At 35.6% G+C, this 25,125-nt stretch overlaps 1 protein-coding gene across 3 annotated transcripts in view; it reads right to left on the minus strand.

Moving 5' to 3' along the window:
* The window catches only part of LOC126807866 (WW domain-containing adapter protein with coiled-coil homolog), a 33,171-nt gene extending 8,612 nt beyond the window's left edge, over window positions 1-24,559 (minus strand). The window contains exons 1-12 of one of the 3 annotated variants that reach the window (XM_050532717.2): window positions 24,407-24,559; window positions 24,205-24,241; window positions 16,279-16,441; window positions 15,352-15,620; window positions 14,438-14,565; window positions 13,530-13,600; window positions 12,722-13,063; window positions 5,473-5,508; window positions 3,006-3,068; window positions 2,266-2,476; window positions 1,198-1,381; window positions 307-434 (exon numbers count right to left, since the gene is read on the minus strand). In XM_050532717.2, the coding sequence (XP_050388674.1) occupies window positions 307-434; window positions 1,198-1,381; window positions 2,266-2,476; window positions 3,006-3,068; window positions 5,473-5,508; window positions 12,722-13,063; window positions 13,530-13,600; window positions 14,438-14,565; window positions 15,352-15,620; window positions 16,279-16,441; window positions 24,205-24,241; window positions 24,407-24,447 (1,673 nt within the window). In that variant the 5' untranslated portion in view covers window positions 24,448-24,559. Of the gene's footprint in view, window positions 1-306; window positions 435-1,197; window positions 1,382-2,265; window positions 2,477-3,005; window positions 3,069-5,280; window positions 5,509-12,721; window positions 13,064-13,529; window positions 13,601-14,437; window positions 14,566-15,351; window positions 15,621-16,278; window positions 16,442-24,204; window positions 24,242-24,406 lie in introns of all 3 variants that reach the window. The other 2 variants (XM_050532716.2, XM_050532718.2) reach the window with 2 other exon arrangements.
* Between the last annotated feature and the right edge of the window lie 566 nt (window positions 24,560-25,125).

Genomic DNA, 25,125 nt, shown 5'->3' on the forward strand with positions numbered 1-25,125 from the left:
GATTGTTGCAGAAATGAAAGCGGTTTCATGTCTTACTATTCCGTACTAGCCAGGCTAATGAAGATGGGTATATGCAATGTGGTCTGCTCTGACAACATTTTGCCCGGGCAGTGGCGATACAGCCAACTCTTTATTTCTATTTCCAGCTGTCAGTTGTTTTCTTTTTTTTTTTAACATACTGCCAATGCTATGCACGTGACCTCAGTTTAATGTTTTCAAGAAACTTGAATGATTCACCGGTTTACATCTCCAAGAATCTCTGCATAGCTAATATTGACGTAAAAAATATATAAATAAAATATAAACCTTTGTTCATGTAATGTTGATTCTATTTCTGCGACACGTACCAACGATCGAGCTTTCGTTAGTTCTACAGACACTTGACTACAATGAAGGCTACCAACGGTTAATGCTTCTTCCCAGTATCTTTTGGCCTAAAAAAACCAACAAATATCAAATCATATAAAAAATATCATTTAGACAACACCAATTTGATTTTCCGTTCCTTGGGATCTTGATAAATAGCCACATGAATCACATGAACAGCACAAACAAGGTCCTCTTGGGACTAACATATGGTTCAATTTTATTTCAATAATTTGCTTAAATAAATTGGTTTTGCGTAGGGGTCTTTAGCAGTGGGAGGAAAGCAGAGAACCTGGAGAAAACCCATGAGGTTGGAAGCGTGACCCTACTCCTGGTCATTTACAAGATGGGAATTAAAACCACGCCTTAGACCATTCAGTCACTAGGGGCGTGGTGACCCATGTTTTTGCATGAGGATCAAGATCCTGTTTCAGCCCCCAAAAATAATAAATAACGTGTGTGCAGGGGGTGGGGGAAGCAGTCCCTCCCAGTGCTGCCGGGTAACATTGGGCTGTGTGGAACATGCTAGAGTCAATCTGAAGAATATTTGACCCGGCCACGGTATATGTTTGACACTGGTTAATAAGCATTATGATTATGAATATATGTTGAAAAAAGCATGTTTTTTTTGCCATTTGTGTGGGGGGGACAACTCAAAACCATGATACAAATACAAAGCTTGTCATTGCGTCTCTCAGTTACCCCAATGTCAGTCACCCAACCCTCTTAGGCTTGAGAGAAAAAAATCTCTCCTTGATTTTATGAGTTACAAGGCATTAATGGACACTGAACCAACCCAAAAACATAAACTTTATCAGTGTCATGACCTACCTCTCGTTCTGCTAGATCTGCCTGCCAGCCCATCACATGACCTATAAGTTTTTCATTATAATAATTACTAAACGTGGATTCTAACTCGGCAGATTGGTCCTTCTTACTGAAACCAGCTCCTGACAATGCACTCGTACTAATAGGTGCATTCTGGGAACTTGTAGTACTGAGTGCAGGACTGTGACTGAAAATTACAAATAGAATCAGGTTAAGGCTTGGCTTATGGTTCATTAAAGTTAACATGGTACATTGAATTTATTTCTATTGATTGGACGAACTTTTATATCACAAGCCGGCAATGTTATAAACTTTCATTTTGACGCGAAGGATATTTCAGGGTATCTTTAAGACTGTACAGTGGGGGATTATTTTCAGCATAAATACTGTCAAACAAGTACGAGGGACCTAGAGCCGAGTATGACATAATCTTCCCTATATGAGATAAATTTTCCCCGGACAGCAGTGCTACGGCGCAGTCTTTTTAATAAATGAAATGAAATGGGGTTTAACGTCCTACTGTTCTGCTCCTAACCTGGGCTAATCAAGACGGGCATACGCCATACAGTGTGCTATGAGGGAAATTTTGCCCGGGCAGCGGCACTATCGCCTACTCTTTTATCGAATTCCAACTGCCAAGGGATCTTTTACGTGCATTCCAATGTATACACGGGACCTCGGTTTTTCGTCTCATCCGAAGGACTAGACAGCTGTCCTTGTCAGGCCCTCCGTCCTGCATCACTGACAAGGGGGAACCACGCCGGAAAATCTGGATGAACTTTCTCGGCCAATGCAGGGATCGAACACCCGACCTCCAGGCTAGCGAGCCAGCGCCTTACCCACTTAGCCACGTGGTCCTCAGTCTTTTTAATAACTGTCAAGGGTTTATTTATGTGAACACCAATGAGTGCACGCGACCTCGGTTTTTCAGACCATTCAAGTGACAAGGGGAAACAACGCCGGAATATTTTGAGGAACTTTCTCTGCCAACACCTGTTAGCGTGCCAGCGTCTTACTCACTGAGCCCCTCCCTCCCCCCAGTCGATATAACTCACAAAAGTATTAATTTACCAGGAGTCTCTGGAGCTCATCTCCGAGAGAGGACTATCACGTCCCCCGCCACCATTATCTAATTCCGTATGGTTTATCTGTGTGACGACAGCTGGCGTATTACTGGTTAATTTGGGTAATTGCGTGTGGTAAGTGGGAACTTCAATGCCAAGTGGGATTGCTGGACTTCTCAACGGTTCTTCAGTAGGGGGTTCATGAGAATTTTGTGTCACTGAAAAAATAATTGATGTAAAAATATTATAGAATTTGTTTTTAAAACATAGAATTATTATTTTATCTTAAGACTGGAATAAAATACATTTTATGTCAGGGTATTTTTAACATACTACCAATGAATACAGGAGACCTCACTCTTTAGTACAAGTACCATCCAGATGACTAGACCAGAGAGAGAGTGTGTTTAACATCCACATGACACAAACTAGGTCTTTTCAGGACTAATATATGGTTCAATTTTATTTCAATAATTTTCTTGCAGATACAGATCATTAGATGTGGGAGGAAACTTGAGGACCTGGAGAAAACCAACAAGATTTGACAGGTGATCCTACTCCTTGTCACGCACAAGCTGGGAAACCAAAAACCACTCCACTTGACTCGGAAACATTCAGCTACCCCCCCTTCCACTATCTCGTCCAACACCCAGATGGAACCAGGGATCAGCTGGTTAGTGAGTCAGCACCCTACTCTCCCAGAGCCACAGTAGCTACTAACAAACAATATAATAATATTCAACTTACAATTTTGTGCCCGTTCTATCTGCATATTTAATGCAGCTTGTAATTTTTGAAGTGTTTGTAAAGCTGTAAAAAAAAAAAAAAAAAAAACACAATTAGACAGTTATCATCAGTTATAGAACTCTGTATCTACAAACATTATAAGGACCTAAATATGAAGTGAAATTTCTGATAAAAACTGAAAATCATTTTAACGTCGTATTTTTCTGCACGAATTGAGCTAATGAAGAGGGACAAACACCATGCAGTGTGCTTGGACAGCAGTGTTATTACATACGTATGTGAATTCCAACTGTTAAAGGATCTTTTATGTGCATGCCAGATTGCCAACATGTACACGGGACCCCAATTTTTCGTCCCATCCCAACAACTACATGCAGTTCACTGTCAAGCACTCCGTGCTGCACCACTGACAAAAGGAAACAACACCGTAAAATCCTGAGTAACTTTTTCGACCAACGCCAGAATCAAACCTTGGATCTCCTGTTTAACAGTACAGCGCCTTATTCACTGAGCTATCTTGGCTCACTTTAATAATGTAAATGAAATGGGGATTTAACGTCCTACTGTTCTGCTCCGACTGAGCTAATGAAGACGAACATATGCCATTCAGTGTGATATGAGGGAAAATTTTGCCCAGACAGTGGCCTTTAATAATGTGAAAGGAATTATATTAGTAAAAAATCAAGAGCAATAGTTAGTTTTAACTTAAATTAGTTTAATCATAAAACATGCATAATTTCAACACAGGATAGACTTCATGGTTCATGCCCAATGGGATCCCCAAAAAGGCAATTTTTTTTTCTTCTCGAAATGACGAATGCAGGTGATGTTTGAAAGCAGGAACCAAGAGGCGGGCCATATAGAATTTTATATGAAGGACAGTGGACTATCAACATGCATGCAGAGCTTTCATTGATTATATTTCATCTACACAGACAGTCTGTCTAGCTGTTTGTCGGTTCACGTTTTAGGGGCTTTCTGTCATTTTTATACCCAAGGAATCCCTCACATCATCCAGAACGTGGATTATATAACAAATCTTCCAGATTCTAGTTTTGTAAAGATTGAATAAGCAAAGTTTTGTAACATTTCTAAGATATCACAAATATCATTCATATCCACAAACTGCTTTAGTTTACGAACATGTAGAAATATATTTAATATAAAGTTTTAAAAAAAAATGAAAAAAAGATGATATGGGATAGAAGACCAACACCGTCTAAATATACATACATGTACCATAGTTTAACGGTAAATAAACAGATATTAGCATACCGATAGTATGATATATGTGAATTAATTTAAATCGGGGCATTAGTGCATTTTCTCTTATTAAATAAATTACAGTAAAGTATTTTATCACCAAGACATAGGAATTCTTTTTTTTTTAATTAGTTCAGAAATAAAGAATTCAACATTTTTTTTTTGGTTCGTTCTGAATTTTGTGTCCAGAAAGTATCAGAAAAAAGGATTTTTATCTTTTTAAAAAATCTGGTCTACAAAAATTTTGACAATGGGTCTGTTCTGTGCAAGGCGCAATATGTCCACAGGTGGACACAGTTCACCAAGAAAACAAAATCAAAATACCGACACTAGATAATTGCCCGACTTGGATACAATCAGATTAAAACTAGACCCATCAGGTTTCCCTGCTACCAATAAAATCTATGTGGCATCTTAAATCAAGGCACCTGTCACAGACAATGTCAGGAACAGATTCAGGCTTTGTCAGTCACAAAACCTTTGGTGCCTGTCATTTTTTCCGGCACTGATTCGTCTTTTTATTGATATTAATTTTTATTATTAATGCATGTCCGCCACTAAGTTTAAAATGTCCGGTACTATTTCATTAGTGACTGATATTTTGTCAGTACATATATATACATGTACATCTAAAACTGTTATTTCCAGGACTGATCTTGACACAGTGAGCAGCAAAAATGTAGATCGATGAAATTTTAATTTTTGGACTTATACATGTAGGTTATATATTCCTTAGAGATTAAACTTTGCAACGGATTCTTATAGCACTAAATCACACATCAAACCATTTAACAAGCAGTAATGAAATTTGGTTGCAAATTTGAAAATTTATGAATTATTTGTGTCGACTAAGTTTCTTCCAGGAATATGCTTTGGAAAAACTTATTGCATATGATGAATATGATATTCTCAAGAATTTCTTGTGCTAAATAACGTAAAAGAAAGAAAGAATACCGGCTAACCCTGAATATATAAAGTGAAAGCCCCGAACGTAACATGATATGTTACCCACCTTTTTGTTTGATATCTTCCGGGTCAATATTATTACTGGTGGTATGGGCATGAGGTATTAAATTATTAACATTTACAGGAGAAGTGTTGGACACCAGAATGGGTGTGAGACGGGAAGAGTGTGATCCCCCCGTGGTAGAGTGTGGGGGATAATTAGAAGTACTTGTATGTCGTGAAGCAGTTGGAGTACTACCTGGAGAGATTTCCATCATGTCTTCATGTGAAGAATCTGAAACACAAACAAAACACAGATGAGAAGAATGGAATCAGATTTTAATGTCTCGTCAACACAACACTTCGGTCATTTGGAGACTTAAACTAACTGTACTTGATTTATGTCATACCAACCACATATATGAACTTTGATAGGGATATTGTGGTTATTCCTCAGGCCTATTTTAATCAAGAAAATGTATAAAGTTTAACATCTCGTCAACACAATACAATGGTCATTTTGAGACTAACACATGGTCATTAGTATTCTACGGACATGGGAGAATTTTGTCCAGATTACTCTTCTCTGATTTCTTAATGTTTCATGAACATATCAAATGTTCACTGTTGGACCTCAGTTTTTGTACCATCTGAATGGCTACTGGTACAATTAATCTTTTCCCCCTGAAAACTGATTCTTCTGGTGTGATTGTGTGATGCTAAGTTAAAGTATGTTTAATTCTTTCCCCAATTACCATGAGGCTGTTGTACAAGGGGAGTGTTATCTTGTGATAAAGTAATGCAGCTACAAATTTACATGGATATTTAGATTTTTACTAATTTTTATTTGAATACCACATTGTGTTTTGTATTTTGCAGATATGTCATTGTTCAAAGATACGTGTAATCATTACGTTTATCATGATTTTTTTATATCAATTATAATGTCTAAAACTAAAAAGGTGGGAAATAGCCATATACATGTCTATGACACTAATGATGCCATGGTCTCCTCACGACCCAAAGAATAGCTTTTATTGTACATGTACATTGTTTTATCTCACAGTTCCTTCATTATTTATGGTTTTGGGGGGAAGAGGGGGATATTTGGGTGAAAACAGTCAATCAACCGTATATTTAAGAAGATTGAAAGAAATCTGGTCAAAAGTGAGTACGACAATGAGTGAGTAAAAGAAAATGTGTACAATCTGCGAATGATTATGGCGTATAAAATAACTAGTATTAATCGAGCAGTGTAGACAAATCTGACAAGCTTTTAGTCTCTAATCTTAAAAGAATACCAAGGGAGCTACATATAACTCTGTACACTGTCCCTGATTATACTATGTAAAATCTATCCAGTAGTTTTAAAAATTTATTCTCGGTTGCTTACTCCACTTGATCCTGGTCTACAGATATTTTTTAGCAAGCTCAGCGATACAGTTTGTGATTGGTAGACTGTATGATCACATTAAAATCATACACAATCATTTATAAAATACTACATGTACAAAATCTGTTGGAAAGTCTCTCATTATTGAAACATTTGATTTGCTGTCTAATCGAGGGCAAAGGTACATGTATAATTTACAAGTTATGAGGCAGATTCTGGCATTTGAAACCAAATGATTTACAATCTCAAATGGAAAACCATTGAAAAACCCATTTTTCCAAAAACATACAAACCCAATCTTAGAATAAGACTTATTGCAGAGGTTTTATTTTTGTAAATTACCCCCAAAACATTGGATTTATTTACATTTAATGAATTGAACCTGTCACCTTGGTCTGATCACGGAATTCAAAATTTTTAAAGCAGAATTTCCCATTATGCTGTTGTCACAGGACCAGATTGTGTTTTTCTTAGACATGCCTTTAGTGAAGTGATCATCAAAAAATACATGAACAATAATAAAATTGACTTTTAATGACATTGGTTAAATGGGTGTTTGCAGTCTTGTCCTCAGATTATCAAACAGTATTGCTGCTATGTTAAAGCTCATCAGAGAACTAAAACATGTAGTTGAGACTTCAATACAGGTAACCTTACAACAATGGGTTACGCTAATGAGCTCGAAAACTGGAAATGGTAATCTATAGGTTACGATACCACATGTAAATGTACCATCAATTAGGGCTGGCGGAAATAATCAATAATTGCCGATAATCGTCGGTAAGTGTTTTGAAAATAGATTATTGCGCAATTATAGGTACTTAACTTGCAAGAAGAAGTCCATAAAAATAATCCTTATCACTGTATTCTTTGCAACGCGTGCTTGGGCCTAGAACTGTAATTAAACAGAATAGTCATAATAAAACACACACGTTTGTTGGGGTTTTTTTCACGCGAGACGCAACCGGTGAGAAATGTTGGCCGCTTACGTCATGATGAGAGCCAATGGTTTCACGCAACATCCAGTTGTGTCCCTTATTTTAACTCTTCAGTTCTTTCGTCTTCTCTGTTTCTAAGTCAAACACGTACTTTCCCTTTATAAAATTTATTAATTTATTAAGAAATTTGCGAAGAAATGTCTGAAGAGGAGATTTTTAATTTCCCCAGTGCGAAGAAATCACTGCAAGAAATAAACTGTAACGGCGAACTGAAGAATTCGTTTGATGTGATCAAAGGGAAATAAATGTCTGAAGAGGAGATTTTTAATTTCCCCAGTGCGAAGAAATCACTGCAAGAAATAAACTGTAACGGCGAACTGAAAAATTCGTTTGATGTGATCAAAGGGAAATAACTACATTTTACTCAGTATTATTCAGGTCATAAGTGACAAAGATATGGCGAGCGGTGGCGGGTTCTGTCTTCCAAACGAAGTTGAGTTTCTTTCTACACCTTGGCTTTGCTATGGAATGCTATTATTTTATTGTCAGATGTCAAATTAACGGGAAAAAAAATTCTACATGTATACAATATCTATTGTGTATACAGAATATTTGATTTTTCAAAGGAATCATTGATTTTCTGATGGACATAAATTTTAATAAAGCAGAAATATAAATAAATGCAGGCCACAAAATTTCAAATTTTGGCATAACCAGAAAAATGGTTATGGGTTTATGCTCTGCGTAACCATTTTCCTTGGTTACGCCAGATGACCATTGCGTAACCAATTGGTTTTATCCAGATTTAAATAATGCTATTATTCATTTCCACTTGCAGTGAATGTATTTTTTTAAAAGAAATAACTTGACTAATTTATATTAATTTATATTCTTATATATTTAATATTATATTTTGAGGTTAAGTGTTTATGACTTTAATCCCACGATGTCCCCATTTAAACATTAGAAAAAATTGTTCCACTTCACTAAATCCCTATATTTTAATAATTCTTTTATCAATCGGCTTTTTCAAATATCAAGCGGCTGATGTACGTAAATGGCTATTCAGTTAACTGGTCCCAAATCGGTTGCAGAGGGGAATTGGTTCTAAAAATTACTAATGGATTTTCGTTTTTATATCATATCTGACCTTCAAAAACCAGGAATGGTACATGTAGCTACAGTGTACACATGTACTTTATATTACACGTGTTATTTGTAATCATTCTTCCAAGCACGTAGACGTAGCATGAGATAGCCTCACTCATAGGTAGCGACTGATTGACAAAAAGTATTTATTAACCTCGGCACTCTATACACAAAGTCTCAAAAGGAAACAGAACAGATGCCGGGGTGGGGGGTATGGTGGTTGAAAGTTGACGACATACATGTACATACATACGGGTCATTGGTACTACCGTACAGCATGGCTATAGTGGAAACTGAAATAGACATGTGTAGTAAGTAAATTCTTTGGAAATATAGCTGGCATGTTAAATAGTCAAACTCATTTCTCATTTTGTGTTAGAAAATCCCAAGGTAATCTTTCAAATATTTATGGCATAACTAATTAATTTTAAGAATTATGGTGGAGGGGGGACATTTTTAAATCAACCTGCTTGCAACTTGTCTATAGCCTACGATGTCAAAATACTTGATCTGTCAAAGATCTGTCAAAGTACCGGTAAGATGGAGAAATGAAATGCCAAGAATGAATGAATGGAGTTTGTGCTATAATACAAATAATTTAGACCTGTGTCACAAAGTCATCCTGTATAAAAATTGATCAAATGTGAATAAAGTTGTTAATGAAATTTGTTAACGTAATCGATATTTCAATTTGCGTAACCAAGGAATTCGGTCGCATGTTTTTGAGCTGGAGTGCCTGCACGTAGACGATTGGTGGCCTGAAATGCAACTACATTGTACATGTTTACAGTATATTATTGAGAGTACCCGTAGCCTGATTATCAATGTGTTATGGCAGTCTGTGAACCAAAAAAATCGCTATTTTGGCTTTATTAATTGACATCTTTTGAGACAGCGTGACTGTTTGAAAAATAAAGCCATGATTGTGTACAATGTAACAAGTAAGGATGTAAACGGTCACTTGGTTAATCGGTCACGGTTCGGTTGCACTGTTGAACTGGTTAAAAAAAATTACCAACCGGTATTCCTATTCGTTTTCATATCATACATGTACATGACCCACAAACATGACCCACAACATTTTTTTTCTTTCACTAAGACTCAAGACCACATAAATACTTCAAATACATGTAGCACTTGTCATTTGTAATAACTTGGGAAGTTATAAACGTCTTTAAATTCCCGCCTGTTTTACAGTATTTTTTAACCTCATCATTCCATAAACAAAGTCTCAAAAGGAAACAAATAGACAGGATATAATAGTAAAATTGTTTATATTATCACTCAAGCGGGGAAGGGGGGGATGCTGTGCCGATTGGGTCAGAGTTGACGACATCCGGGTCACTGGTGCCATACAAAACAACATGGCTTGTGATAGAAACACATGTAGTAAATTCTTTGGAAATAGCTGATGTTAAATAATCAAAATTATATTGTAATTTAAAAATCCAAAGGTACATGTATGCTTTAAAATATTTATGTCATAACTAATCTTATAAAGTATTAGGGAAGCTTTTGTTTTTAAAATCAACCTGATTTCAACTGGTCTATAGGTGACAGGGCTAGAAATTCACACGAATCTCCGAATCAGATTCTCGCAAGAGCTTACGCTGCGAATCTGTAAGGATTCGCGTAAAATTTTTCTTAAAAAAAAAAAAAAAATCTCTGAGAATTCTCGAGTCCAACTGTTGAATATCAGTCAGGGTTAATTGTGGGATTTAGCCGATTGATGTTTAATCTAGCCAATTGGTAAAACAATAAATCGGCCACATGGTATCATAAATCAATCTACTTATCTTTTTTTTGTCTAATATTACAACGCATTAATTATTACTTGTTAATAAAGAAGTGTCGGCTACAACAACAGTCATACCTTAGTGCGAATCGGCCATACATGTATGTAATTAGCACATTTAACGGTGATTTTGATAATCCGGTAAAAAAACAAAACAAGCTTGCTGATAATTCATACTAGGTTCAGTAAAATACGCATGTGGTGAATGAAGACGATCTCGGCATGGTTTGCGAATCGCGCATCTTCCACGCTCCGTCCGTGTGAATTCCAGGTATTAAAATAATAACTGGATCATACAATGTACATTGATGGATTCACTGACCAGTTGTTAGTTATATTTAAATTTGCATTGAATATAATCCCCTGATAGAACACCGAATACACAGAGAGAGAAACAGTGGATATTTTCCCCAACAGAATCTCGAATGTCGAATTCCAATGACACGTGACATATTGGTTGGAATTAGGTCAATAAACCAGTTCTAAATAGCGTTTACCGTTATGATTTTTTATTTTATATACAGATGCTGACAGAGACTTAATTTTTAAAATATTATTGAAGGCTACATGTATATCATAGTTGTACCGAAGTTTATTTTGTCACGTGATCATTGTGCAGTTTGTCTATCATCGACGAATGAATAAAAACTTTTGCAAGTTACATGACTAATTGCGTGATGGACAAAAGACTACAAATTGTGCTATGAAGAAATGCCATGGTGCTGTATCAGCTTATTTTGACTATGGCATTTTCTGAATATTACTTTTGACACAATTTAAGTGTTTACCAAAAACTCCATCTGATTGGGGGTTTTATCATTTTTGTTGTATTTTGGTGTTTTAGATTATCACAATAAACACAATTTTGTTTTTTTAGACAGTATTATTAATTAAGATTCGGAGGATTAGCACTGATTCTATATTTGAGAATCCTCTTAGATTCTCGAAAAAATGACGAATTTCTAGCCCTGGGTGACCTGTCAAAAGCAAAAGATGGAGAAATGAAAGAATGAATGAATGGATGGAATTTGTACTGACTGTTACATGTAACTTAAAAGCTGTAATACTAATAATTTAAAAATATACTATCAAGTCTTCCTGTGGTGCAACAAATATTTTAATAGAAATTTTTTATCGGATACATGTAACTAGTTGCGGTTGGGTTTTTAAAGACCAGTTAACCGGTTCAATAATTTTTAACCATTACATCTCTAGAAATAAGTTTATAAAATGTGTGGAATGACATGTTTTATATTAATTGTAGTAATATAACAATAATGTGTTAGTTAATTCAAGTAACTCAACAAAATAACAAATACTTTTTCTATGCAAGGGTAAAGTTAGAAACCTATTTGTTTTCATAGTCCTTAAACATGTGGGGGGGGGGGGGGTTTGATCCGGCACATAGATGTAAAAGTTACTAAAAGGCACATAAATATTATCCTGGTAACCATGGCTAATCATGTAGGTCTACTTTTGTTTCAAGCTCTGTATTAACACAAAACCATGCAATAACTAAGTTAAATCATGCAGTAAAAGGACAATTCATATCTCGGTTGAACATCAAGCTAAATGTAAATAAAATATAACCAACTCTTGCTAAAATGAGACGCATAACATAAGCCAGATAGAACTCGAAAATATGTAAAGAAAAAGTTCCTAGCATATTCATCTTCAAAAATGACCATATTTTCATTTATTTATTTAAAAACTAACTTCAATATAAGCATGGTTTTGTTTTGATTAGTTGAGCCATGTGTCTTTATTAGCTTGAGTTGGTAATATAGACTGAATGAAACTGGTTGTTTATTTTACAAGTCAGTAAACTGAATGATGAAAACACTTCAAACTGAACAGAAAAAAAACAAATGCCAAATCAGTTTAACTTTTAGTACTTCAGTATGTTGATAGATAACTGCATGTGTACAGGTCTTTCTGGGGGGGTGGATGACTTCAAAACTTCAAATTGTGGAGATTTTGAGGACTACATGTACAACTAAGCATTTTTGATAGAAAGTTTTAAAACTTCCACTTGATTCAAACTAGGTCATTTCGGGACTAACATATGGTTCCATTTTTTTTCATTAAATCGCTTCTGTGTAGAGTTCTTTAGCTGTGGAGGAAACCAGGAAATATTTAGTCAAATTATAACAGATGTTACTGAAGAACTAAAAGTCAAACTGGTATGGCAGGAATATCTAAAATATTCCAACACTATAATAATTATACTTACGATGATTATTTTTATGTCCTTGACTTAATGGTGTTGATCTGCTATCACTACTATCGTGTCTCTGTCGTATCCGAGACGGATCGACCATAGAATATGGATATGTACTGTTTTTCCGAACGTCTAAATAACTATCCCGTTCTTTATAGTATGTTTCTGAAGAAGAGTTATTCCGCTGATAAACATTGCTTCCGTGAGAGGACACTATATTACTACTACTACTACTACTTTCATCTTTATGGCGGTCCACATAATTATCAGATTTATACGAGTCTGAGTTTCCACTGGTTCGAGTTTTATCGTATCTATCCACAGAACTGGAATGTTTAGATCTATCGTCACTAGCTGTAAACATAAAAATATAACAATACATTAATCAATGAATGAAATGGAGTTTTATGGCATGTCAGCTTTAATTGCACCTTGACCCATTACCAAAAAAGAAGAAAATCGCTAAAAAAAATATATTTTGACATTAAGGCAGGGTAGGTTTAAATAAAATTTCACCAAAAATAATTCCTGATATTAAAATAAATAGGAAGTAGTCTCAATCATCAATATCCTGTTTCCTTATTTACCAAAATCTCATTCAAATATGTTTAAAAGGAAACACAATAAAGGCAGAGAAATTTCTAATAAGCAAAAGGCAAAACTACTTTACCGTTATATGTTTCATATATTAAACGGTTTATGAGATAAGCCCCAGAAACAAAACGGAGATGGAAGTAAAAAAACGGATAAAGCCCATTTCACTATTCCTCCCTTAACATGGATGCAGAATAATTAAACCAATAAATAAATCTGGGCTTACATCTTGTTGAGTAATATTGTTTACTTGAACTTCTTCCATCTTTTGATCTCGAGCTATCTGGAGTTTTTGGACTACAAATAAATAACCACATATATATAATAATATTCAATCACCACATGTTATAAAAGTTTCTTCCTGACTCCTCTCTAATTCTAAATATGGTTTAACCATCTTAACATTTAGACTAAAGCTTCCAAACCCTCCTAACTAGGGCTCCTTAGACTGCTCAAAGCCGGCCTGTCACAACATGCAAAGCTGTGGCACATGCATGAACTAGTAAAGGAGAAGAGAGAGAAATGGGGTTTAACGTCCACTCGACACAGACTAGGCCATTTCGGGACTAACATTGTTAAATTTTATTTCAATAATTCGCTTGCGCATAGGGGTCTTTAGCAGGGGAAGGAAACCGGAGGACCCGGAGAAAACCCACGAGGTTGGACAGGTGACCCTACTCCTTGCCACGTACAACCGGGGAATTGAAACCCCGCCAGTTGACTCAAAGACAGACCGTATGATAAAGTGCGCGCATGCTAACCATTCGGCCATCCAACCCCCGTCCTAACTAGGGCTCCTTAGACTTTTCAAAGCCGGCCTGTCACAACATGCACAGCTGTGGCACATGCTGAACTAGTAAATGGTCCTATAATATGGAAAGTTATTCAAATATCTCAGACAGTTTGAAACGGTCAAGGAACAGTAGTTTCATACTGTTTCCATTCAAGGAACTGGAGTAGTTATTATCATGAGCCAAAGGCTTAATAAAATATTTACACTTTGTGAAAAATAAACCTTAAAGGTATGTTGAAGGTAAAATGATATTATTCAATAATCTGATTTATTTTCTTGTCAAGAGTAATTACGGATCTAATCAACATTTTGCCGTTGTTTAAAGAAGAAATAAGACTGACCTATCAATCCATTCTTTTGGTTTTTCCCACTGGGATACTTCTGTTTTACAGTTATAATAATAACCTTTACCAGATGAACTAATATGTTCAGACCAATCACCAAATACTCGTACTGCTGTCTTCTGTACCTATGTAAGTTATAAAATAACCAAATTACTATCAATTGTAATATAAAGAACAGGAGAGGGAAAGGTAACTCTCCCTTAAAAGAGTAGCAGAGGCTGGATATCTGTGTAGCTGCTCGATCAAACGATGACACATGTGGAGAGAGTAGACAAAACAGATTTTAAAAATTCTCACTCCACAGCAGTACAAAAACTGAGTTTACATAGATAGGTGGTTTATTGATTATAAAGTTTCAGGTTAATAAACACCCTTTAGCAAATGATCTTAAACATAAATTACTGTAATATTTGATTTAGGTGCCAGAGGCCTTATTAACAAATATTTAATTGAAGATCTTTTTAAAAGGCAATCTGTCTTTTTATTGGCTAAGAGATGAATTTGTACCAAGATTTTAACTTTCAGCCAATGAAAAAGCTAAATATCTAAATTATTTTTTTTTGTTTGAGTTTTTGTGAATAAGATCCCAGATCCCAGAAATTATGTCATAATAAAACATTTTCTCTTTAAAGCCCCAACATGCAAGAATAATACATGCAGTAAGACGTTTCTTGCACAATTAAAAGAACTTCGATGTTATCCCAATTTAAAGTTTACGTTAGCTTCTACTGATTTTACACATCATTTTTGTAATGGAGGAATTTTCTAATACTTGTATACATATGTACGTACATATGTACGCGTTTACTTTAAAATGGTAGTAAATTTTTTTGAATTTTGAGATATATCTGAATGATCTGACAATACACCAATTCAAGGATATATACAATTTATCATGGATAAATATATACCTCAGATCTGTGATCTTTTTCTTTTGGTTCTTTAGATTCTGATCTGATGGGTTCGCGGCTAGACTGACTGATTGGTTCACGGCTAGACTGACTGACTGGTTCACGGCTTGACACATTGATGGGTTCACGGCTAGATTGACCGGGTTCCCGACTGTAACTGCTGGACATAGATTTACTCGGTGGAGGTCGGTTATGGTGATAGGAGCCATTCCCGCTACGGATACTCGCGGCAACAGACATAAGTGAATTTCCTTTCTTTTCGTATGGTCCTAAAATTAAAATACATATACATACATACAAATGATACAAAAGCACCAAAACGAGCTGGACTCTCAGGTTAACTTTAATAAAAAAAAAAAGGAGAGAGGAGAAATGGGGTTTAACATCCACTCGACACAAACTAGGCCATAATGGGACTAACATATGATTCAATTTCAATTCAATAATTTGCTTGAGCATATGGGTCTTTAGCAGTGGGAGGACACCAGAGGAGAAGAAAAGTTTGAGGTTGGACAGGCGGCCCTACTTCTTGTCATGTACAAGCAGGGAATTGAAACCGCTCCCCTGGACTCAATGACAGACCTTATGATCTAAAGCATACCCTGCCTCCCAGGAGAAAATATACGGAAAGTTGACATTTCATCTCTCAGTATGTTTTAACATATTTTACTACCATTACATTGTATCATAAACCAAACTAAAAATTAGACAATTTACTGAATTTTTTGATTGTCAGAGAAAATGGCACTTCTTTTACATTGTTACAAGGTGACAACTCTCAACATATTCTGATTGGTTGCCGTTAGTTTGAGATTCAGGGATAGGTTAATCTGTCTTACTGACAATGGTACTAGTAGTAACATTTGGCCTTGTTCCAAACCTGATCCTGAAAATTGAGTGATAGTCGACATTTAAGACAATTCTTACCTTTACTTCTCTTCTCCTTATGCCTATCATTATATGAAGACTTGTTGTAATATCGGGGACTGTGACGGCTGTCAGGGCTGTCATTACGTAGTCGATCCGATGATGAATCTTGGTCATATCTATCGTATGATCGTCCATAACTTTTTGATTGGTACTGCATGTTCTGTAATTAAAAAATAAAATACTTATATCAATAAGTTGTTTACTGAACAGAGAAATGTGGGTCGACATAAACTAGGTCATTTCCAGACTTACATTTGGTTCAATTTTATTTCAATAATTCACTTGCACGTAGGGCTCTTTAACAGTGGGAGGAAACCGGAGAACCCTGAGAAAACCCAGGACAGACGAGCCTACCCCTTGTCAAGTACAACCGGGAAAACTAAACCATGCCAATTCACTCAATCATTATAATTATGATTATGATTCAACGCGAACGTACTAACCATTCGGCCATCCAATCCCTCAGTTTACTGAACAAAATGAATAATTAAATTGATGAGTTTAAATGTGACCTTTATGTATCACCAGTCACAATAATTTCAATAAGTTTATACATTTTTTTCTTCCTGTTATAAGTGAACACATGTATGTACATGTATCAGTGGTATTATACAACATAATATAATTAAATGAGTTAAACCCACAAGGGTTATGGTCACGTAATAATATGGAAAACAATTTTGTCTGGACAGTGGAATTTCTGCCTATTTTATAAAATGATATACGAAACTAGAAACTACTGGATACAATAAAATATAATACATGTATAACTCACTGGTAATACAACACGATGCATGGCAATGCTTCGTACCCGGTCATGATACAATATAATTTATTCATTTTAGTAGGGTAAGCATCAAAGATTATGATTACATGATTACACAAAATATAAACGTGGTCTGGGTCGAAAGTCAGGCTTATTTCCAGATGTTTTTATTTGAAGTACATAGAACATGTTAAAAGTAAAATTTTAGATTTAAAATATCAGGAAACAAAAAAAGCACCCAAAACAATTCAAGGCTTGATTGATCACTTCCATTGAATTTTTGACTAGTAAAATTCTCACTTGATGGGACCACTAGCTGTTTCATCATATGTAAACATGGGGCTGAAGGAAGACATGAATATCCAATAAACAACCTTGTTTATATAATTAAATAGACACTAGACACCATACATGTACATGTTTAGTATGTAATTTGAGAGAGAGAGAGGGAGATAGAGAGGGAGATAGAGAGGGTTCTTTAGCAGTGGGAGAAACCAGAGAAACTGGAGAAAACCTATGAACAAATGGGGTTTAACATCCTACTGTTCTGCACCGAATGGCCTGATGATGAGCATAGGTATACACCATGACACCCCGTAAATGACAATTGAAAAGTTCAGTTAGAGAGAGGGAGTTAAACATCCACTCAACACAAACTAGGTAATTTTCGGGACTAATGTATTGTTCAATTCTAATTCAATAATTAGTTTGTGCTTAGGGGTCTTTAGCAGTGGGAGAAAACCAGAGGACCTGGAGAAAACCCACAAGGTTGGACAGGCACCCTACTCTTTGTCACGTACCACTAGGGAATCGAAACCACGCAGTTGACTCAATGACAGATCTTGCGATACAACGCTCACAGGCTAACTATTCGGCCATCCAAATCCCCTACGTACATTTGGATTAACATAGTACAATTTGCTGGCACGTAAATTCTTTGGCAGCAGGAGGAAATCGGAGGGCCCAAAAGGAAACACACGAGGTGAGGTATGCGACAATACTCCTGATCACTTTCAAGTGTGGGATCAAAACCAAAGCACTTGACTCAATGACAGACCTTATGATCTATAGCAGTTAGCACACAGTGAGAGGTATGGCCAGCCTACAGCATGGTGCAGTGGATGATTAGATTAAGTGCAGCATTGCATCCCTGTGATAATAATAAAGAAAGGCTGCAATTCAACTCATTATTTTTAACAAATTTATTTTTTCGTGCATGTGCATTCTTTTTAGCTAATCAAAGATGGACTTTTGTTATGCAATTGTCTCGTTTATAAACATATTTTTACAAGAGATGTATAACAAAGTTGGTAAAATCTTTGACAAAGGAGCCGAGCAATACAATAAATTTGGCAGAATCCCAAACATGCCAGAATAAAAATCAAATATCAAGTCTCAGACCATACTCAATCACAGCTAATATTATTGAAAATTTCCTGGTCCAAAAATTACTTAAATTGATCATATTTTAATTTCTAATTCAATAAACTGTCATAAATTTATGTTTAAATTAGTGAAATGGGGTTTAATGACCAAAAGGGCAAATGAAGACAGTTACATGTAATTTGTGACAAAGAAATACAATTCTGTGGTATTTCTTCATGAAATTTATTCATATTTAGATGCAATTAATTTTAATTACATAATATTAAGTCTTTATTTTAGATATTTATACATACTCAGCTGTAGTGTGGTCAATTATATAAATGTATAAGTCTTTATATAAAAATAGTAGATATTTTTGACAGATGATAACATGTGAATGATGGCTACTACAGTAGTGACATCTGAATACAGTGAGGTCACAGTGACCTACAAGTACATCTATATTACAATCAATAAATTCTGCCAAGTAATCACATTCTACAACTAAGGCTGGGTTTATGGCGGGGGCTTTACAATCCAAAGCAACTAGTTGCTGTCAGTTACTGTACAATTGTGCTTATGTCGATCATATCAGCAACTGAGAGCCACTGAATTCCAAGCGCTTATGTTGACTCTGAACTGATAGCGATTACACTTAACATGAGATTGTTAATTTATTCACCACATCATCAACAAAATGGCGAATAACTTAGAAAAAGCACCCCAAAGGCATGGCCATTTTGCCACAATTCTATTAATATATTATTGTCGACATCATCAACATTGGAAAAGTTGCTGTCTTCGTTCGCTTCCATGCGCTTATTTATAAAGTCACATGACAGATTTCTCTTATCATGTGATATTATTTCCATGGAAATGAGTTGTAAGACCGTTCATGTTGATTGCAACTAGCTGCTGATATTTGTAGAAAGTTGAACATGTGCAACTGACAGCAACTGCAACTAGTTGGTTTGAGTTGTAAGAGGCACTCAGGTCAACCTTTTTCAGTTGCATTCAGTTCCTCTCAGTTTCTGAAATGCCAGTTGCTTTCAGTTGCAAGGTCGACATAAACCCCCTTTATCCTGTCTTCTATTAATTATAACAAGCCAACAGTGAGGCTGATGTCCCCCGCCGAAATTGCAAAATAAATAGATGACACATATTAATTAATCGCACATTTATTTTTTTCACTAAGTTTCATCACTCTCTATCAGATAGAATCAAGATTATCTTGTCCCAAACCATCGACAAATGAAATCGATTAGCTCTGCTTAGCTTCAGCTCGAAATGTTAATTATTGAACTCAGTCAAGACATTCACCTAATGAACATCTACATATACATCAAGTTTAAACATTCACCTAATAGACACCTATGCCAAGTTTGAACATTCTACCTCAATTAGAAGGAGAGTTATTGTGTTCCAAAGTTTCTACCAATCAAATTGCTTATCACTCTGCTTACCCTCAGCAAAAAATGTTCATTATCGAACTTAGTTAAGGTATTCATATAATAAATCTATACACCAAGTTTCATCAATCTCACTTAATTAGAACTAAAGTTATCGTGTCCCAAAGCATCAACCAATCAAATTGCTTATCTCTGCTTACCCTAAGCGGAAAATGCTCATCTTCGAACTCCATCAAGGCATTGACCTAATCAACACATACACCAAGTTTGAACATTCTAGCTCAATTAGGAAGAGAGTTATCGTGCCCCAAAGTATCAACCAATCAAATTGCTTATCTCTGCTTACCCTAAGCGGAAAATGCTCATCTTCGAACTCCATCAAGGCATTGACCTAATAAACACATACACCAAGTTTGAACATTCTAGCTCAATTAAAAGTTATCGTGTCCCAAAGCATCAACCAATCAAATTGCTTATCTCTGCTTACCCTAAGCGGAAAATGCTCATCTTCGAACTCCATCAAGGCATTGACCTAATCAACACATACACCAAGTTTGAACATTCTAGCCCAATTAGGAAGAGAGTTATCGTGTCCCAAAGCATCAACCAATCAAATTGCTTATCTCTGCTTACCCTAAGCGGAAAATGCTCATCTTCGAACTCCATCAAGGCATTGACCTAATAAACACATACACCAAGTTTGAACATTCTAGCTCAATTAGGAAGAGAGTTATTGTGTCCCAAAAAGTGTGACGGACAGACAGACGGACGGACAGACAGACGGACAGACAGACAGACGGACGAACCCATTTTAATAGTCCCCTGCTTTCTTCGAAAGGCGGGGGACAACAAAAATTTACAGACTATATAATCTAAATCACACATGTTAAGCAAAATTAAATAAAATGGGGTTTAACGTCCTACTATTTAGCTCCGACTGGGCTAAAGAAGACGGGGCACCTGCACCTCTGGCAAGGGGAAACCGTGCCTGAATATCCAGATGAACTTTCTCGGCCAATGCAGGGATCTAACACGAGACCACCAGACTAGCGAGCCAGCACCTTACCCACTTAACCACCGTGGCTCCCACACATGTTAAGAGCATTCGTTAAGAAATTCTAAGGTGGCTGAATTTGATTTGGGTTTTTTTAATTTACTGTCACCAGGGGAAGCAAATTTATTGCAAACTGAGTATACATTTTGTAGCAGGCCACACAATTTCGCACGAAGTTGAACAATACCAATAGTAACTGCCTAATATGACTGCTACCACGAATAATTTCCTTTAAATACCTTTTGTGATTCAACGCTGCCAATAGTGGGATTTATATGAATTGAATGTAATTTACAATAAAAATTAAAATATACATGTCACACTCAATAACATTGCCCATGTTTGTGTATTCTACTGTGAACTCAAGGTAAGATATCAAAATGGAGACCAGCATTCTGTTTTGACGAACAACAATAACACATACATCTAAAACACGTCTAACTATTAAATGTAACTATTTATCGCTATCGGTATTTGTGTTGGCTGATAGTTTTACTACAAGTACATGTATCGGAAATATGAAATTGATTTGAACGTCATACTTTTCTGCACTGAAATGGTTTATTTGCCCCATCTTTTCAGAGATGACAAAGTTAAAAGCAAGGTTACTGATCACCAGATCAAATCCAATGAAATTGACAGTTTTATTTCAGACCAGAATGAAAGATGTCTAGTCATTTTATTTGTCAAATTTAAGAAGAATACCAGGGTTTAGTTTGTATACTACAATACTAGTCATTATTCTATACTAGATGTCATGTACATGATGTCCAAACCAAGTGGGGAAAATGCATCGACTCCCAACTTCTTAAAAGTGACAGGTCTTATGATCTATAGGTATTTGAGACTAAATTATATTTACTAATTTCTATTTGTCTCAGTGGCACTTACTCACAAAGTACAGCACTGTCAGTATTTTTCATTGTCAATGTTGAGGTACATGTAATTATAATGAAGGTGTCAGCATTAATCCTATCAATATAATCATAACAGCATAGTCAGCCATAAATTAATATCAGTATCAATAACAGCATTGTCAGCACGTTTTGTATCAATGTACATGTAATCATAACAGCATTGTCAGCGATTTTCATATCAATGTTCATGTAATTATAACTGCATTGTCAGCAGTTTTCATATCAATGTTCATGTAATTAGAACAGCATTGTCAGCATTTTTCCTACCACAGATAAAAGTAATTAGAACAGCATTGTCAGCATTTTTTCTACCAATGTCGAAGTAATTATAACAGCATTCAGAGTTTTTCCTGTAGTAATTATAACTACATTGTCAACACCTATCGTATCATTATACATGAAAATATAGTATAATTTAGTGTTCATTTACCTTTTCAGAAGCCAAGTCATTATCGTACATGTACATGTAGTTGTAAATGATGTTGCTTAACAGATCTTTAGTCAAACAAACCTGTATTTGTTCGAATGTGTCCCAAATATGACAAAATCTACATGTACATGTAGCAAGTTTAAATGATAAAAGTTATAATTATCCAGAATGAAAAATATATTTTTGTCAAAATCCCACAAGTGGAAATCATCCAATTAACTGGATAAACAAACATTAGAACTTTATTTCTAAATCGAGGTTGAGTGGTATTACATGTGTACTTAAGATCATAAGGTCTGTCATTGAGTCAACAAGTTGAGTGGTTTTGATACCAAGTTTGTCTGTGACAAGGAGTATGATCGCATGCCCAACCTTGTGGGTTTTCTTCAGCTTCTCTGCTTTTCTCCCACTGCTAAAGGTCCACTAACATATACATGTATGCTAGTTGGTCCTGAAATTCTCTCTAAAACGTTAAAACCCCTGGATCAGAATGTCTCAAAGTTTTATCTATGTAAGTTGAGAAAGTTTTCAGAATTTTCCAAGCCATTTCTACTTGTCAGGGTGGCATACATCTATGCAGGCTGACAAGAAAGTGATCCTAGTGATTTACAATTTTAGACTGGGCAAAAAAACCAGGGTCCATCCATGAAAATATGGCACACGCATGAAAGAAAACTTTTAAGTTGTAATTTGAAAATGAGATGTCAATGCTGCAGTACATGGACATGCAAACTTCTACATCGCATTGTACACATACACACAAGTCAATAAAAAATGAAAGCACATCAGCATTAGAATGAGCAACATGTAGGCCTACATGTAAGCAGTCCCCTACATGCTGCATTTGCCAGCTATTATGGAAATGTTTCCTGTGAATTCCAAAGTCACACAGAGGTAGCAATAAATTTTACAACAATATCATTAACCGGCTAACCGCCCGAGAGATTTTTGTAACACAAGTATCCTTACGGGAAGTCAGGTACCATCAAGAGTTTTTTCAGTCTATCGGTTAAGCTTACTCTTCTATATGTACAGAAGGCTATCTCGAGTACTTGTCTGTAGATATTACAGCAGACAACCTCTTCAGCAAAATTAACATCACTAGTCAATGAAACACCTTACAATAGTACAGAGACACACCAACTGACAATATTTGGAAGGCTCTGGACCATGGGTAGCTAGAATAGTAATTATATGTTACAAATCATTGTTATTCCAAGATAGGCTACATGTATGTATCAAGAACATGTACGGTGTGTCAACTCCTGAATTCTTCACACGTCACACACAGGCGTGATCAAAATGTATAATAAGTATATCAAAATCCTTGAATATGGTGATGTAAATTTTGTTCAACAAATTAAGAAGACTTATTTATTATAGAACCTAGCCTATGTAGTTTTCCCCAGAAAAGAAATGAAATTTAATATCCTACTTTTCTTCTTTATCCAGGCTAATGAAGATTGAAGACAGAGTTTACCTCAGTCCAATCATATTCTCTTCATTGCCTGAGTAGGAGATGATTATCAATTGACACCCATATAGATTATCAACTTAATCTGTTTACTGGTAACTTAAAAAGGTGACAGACCTAAATGTTTACCAAGTAACATATTTTACAAATATGTTTCCAATCTCAAAATTGGTACACATTTGTTAATACCTCAAGATACAAATTATTTTAATATTATCACGGCAAAATCATGAAAATGACATAGAAATGAAATCATTTTATTGCCAACTCTAGAATTTAAATCGGTAGCCATGAAGATAGAATGGAGTTATTGGAAGTGATATATTTAATTCCAATTCCAACATTTTCTTCGTGACAGCTTTAAAAAGGTGATATTTCAACAGATTGTTGTTGAAATTTCATCAAATTGCTGAGATGGCTTTTGTTTGTTTTGGTTTTTATGTTGAAATCAAAGTTGATGAGACATGCCCCTCCCAAGTGGAACCATGTCTCTGACCATATTAATTACCTGATGCAGATGGGGGACATCTTTTCTGTCAGCATACCTGAAACACAAAATGGAGAAGGTTATTAACTTCTGACCGGTCAGCTTGTCAAATTAATTGAGAAATTTCAGGGGATTTCCTCAAAATTTTGACAACAAAGATGGCGGATGAGAAAATTGAACTGACAAGCGGTACATTTCATGATAATTGTCAAGAGATCTTTACCCATCATTGAGCCTTGATTGTTTCCTTGCATGCATTACCATTAATGCTTATAAAATATAGTGGTTATGCGATGCAAAGGAAGCATAAAACAGGGATATTTAGCTTGTTTGTGGCCCTTTACGCGTCTGCATTAGACTTGTTTGACGCCATTTTACATCCGGGTAATTCCGCAAATTTCCATGTAAATTTAGTAATTTGGATATATTTTTTATGTTTGTGTATATCAAAGCCAATTATTTTAATTTTAATAGTCTACTGAACTATTCTAACAAAATTTTGAATTTTTTAAAACCATATTTCTATCACGTGATTTCAATTATAGGTCAAGGACGATGTTAATTTTGTTCAATTCAGCACACCTTGTCGTTTCTTAGTGGAGTTCAAAGAGTAGGTACTTCCTGCCTTTTTGGTAGACTAAAAGATTACTTCCAAGTTGTATTTTCTCTCAATAGAATATAAGATTTTAATCTGTTTTCCGTTTTGTGTTATTTGAATACGAACAGAATGACAATGTAGTTTCCTGCTCGTCTGTAGCCATAACTATCATTATTATACGTGTTAGATCTACGTCGTATACGTGTCGTTTATGATCTATATGATGATGATGATTATTATGAGTATGACTGATCGAGCAGACCATCACTTTCATCCAGATACAATGTACTCCATATGCGTAGCCTTAAACTGAGTTAAAGAAGCTGAGTAACTGTCAGACATCA

This window comes from Patella vulgata, chromosome 9 (genome assembly GCF_932274485.2).
Source record: "Patella vulgata chromosome 9, xgPatVulg1.2, whole genome shotgun sequence".
NCBI lineage: Eukaryota > Metazoa > Mollusca > Gastropoda > Patellidae > Patella > Patella vulgata.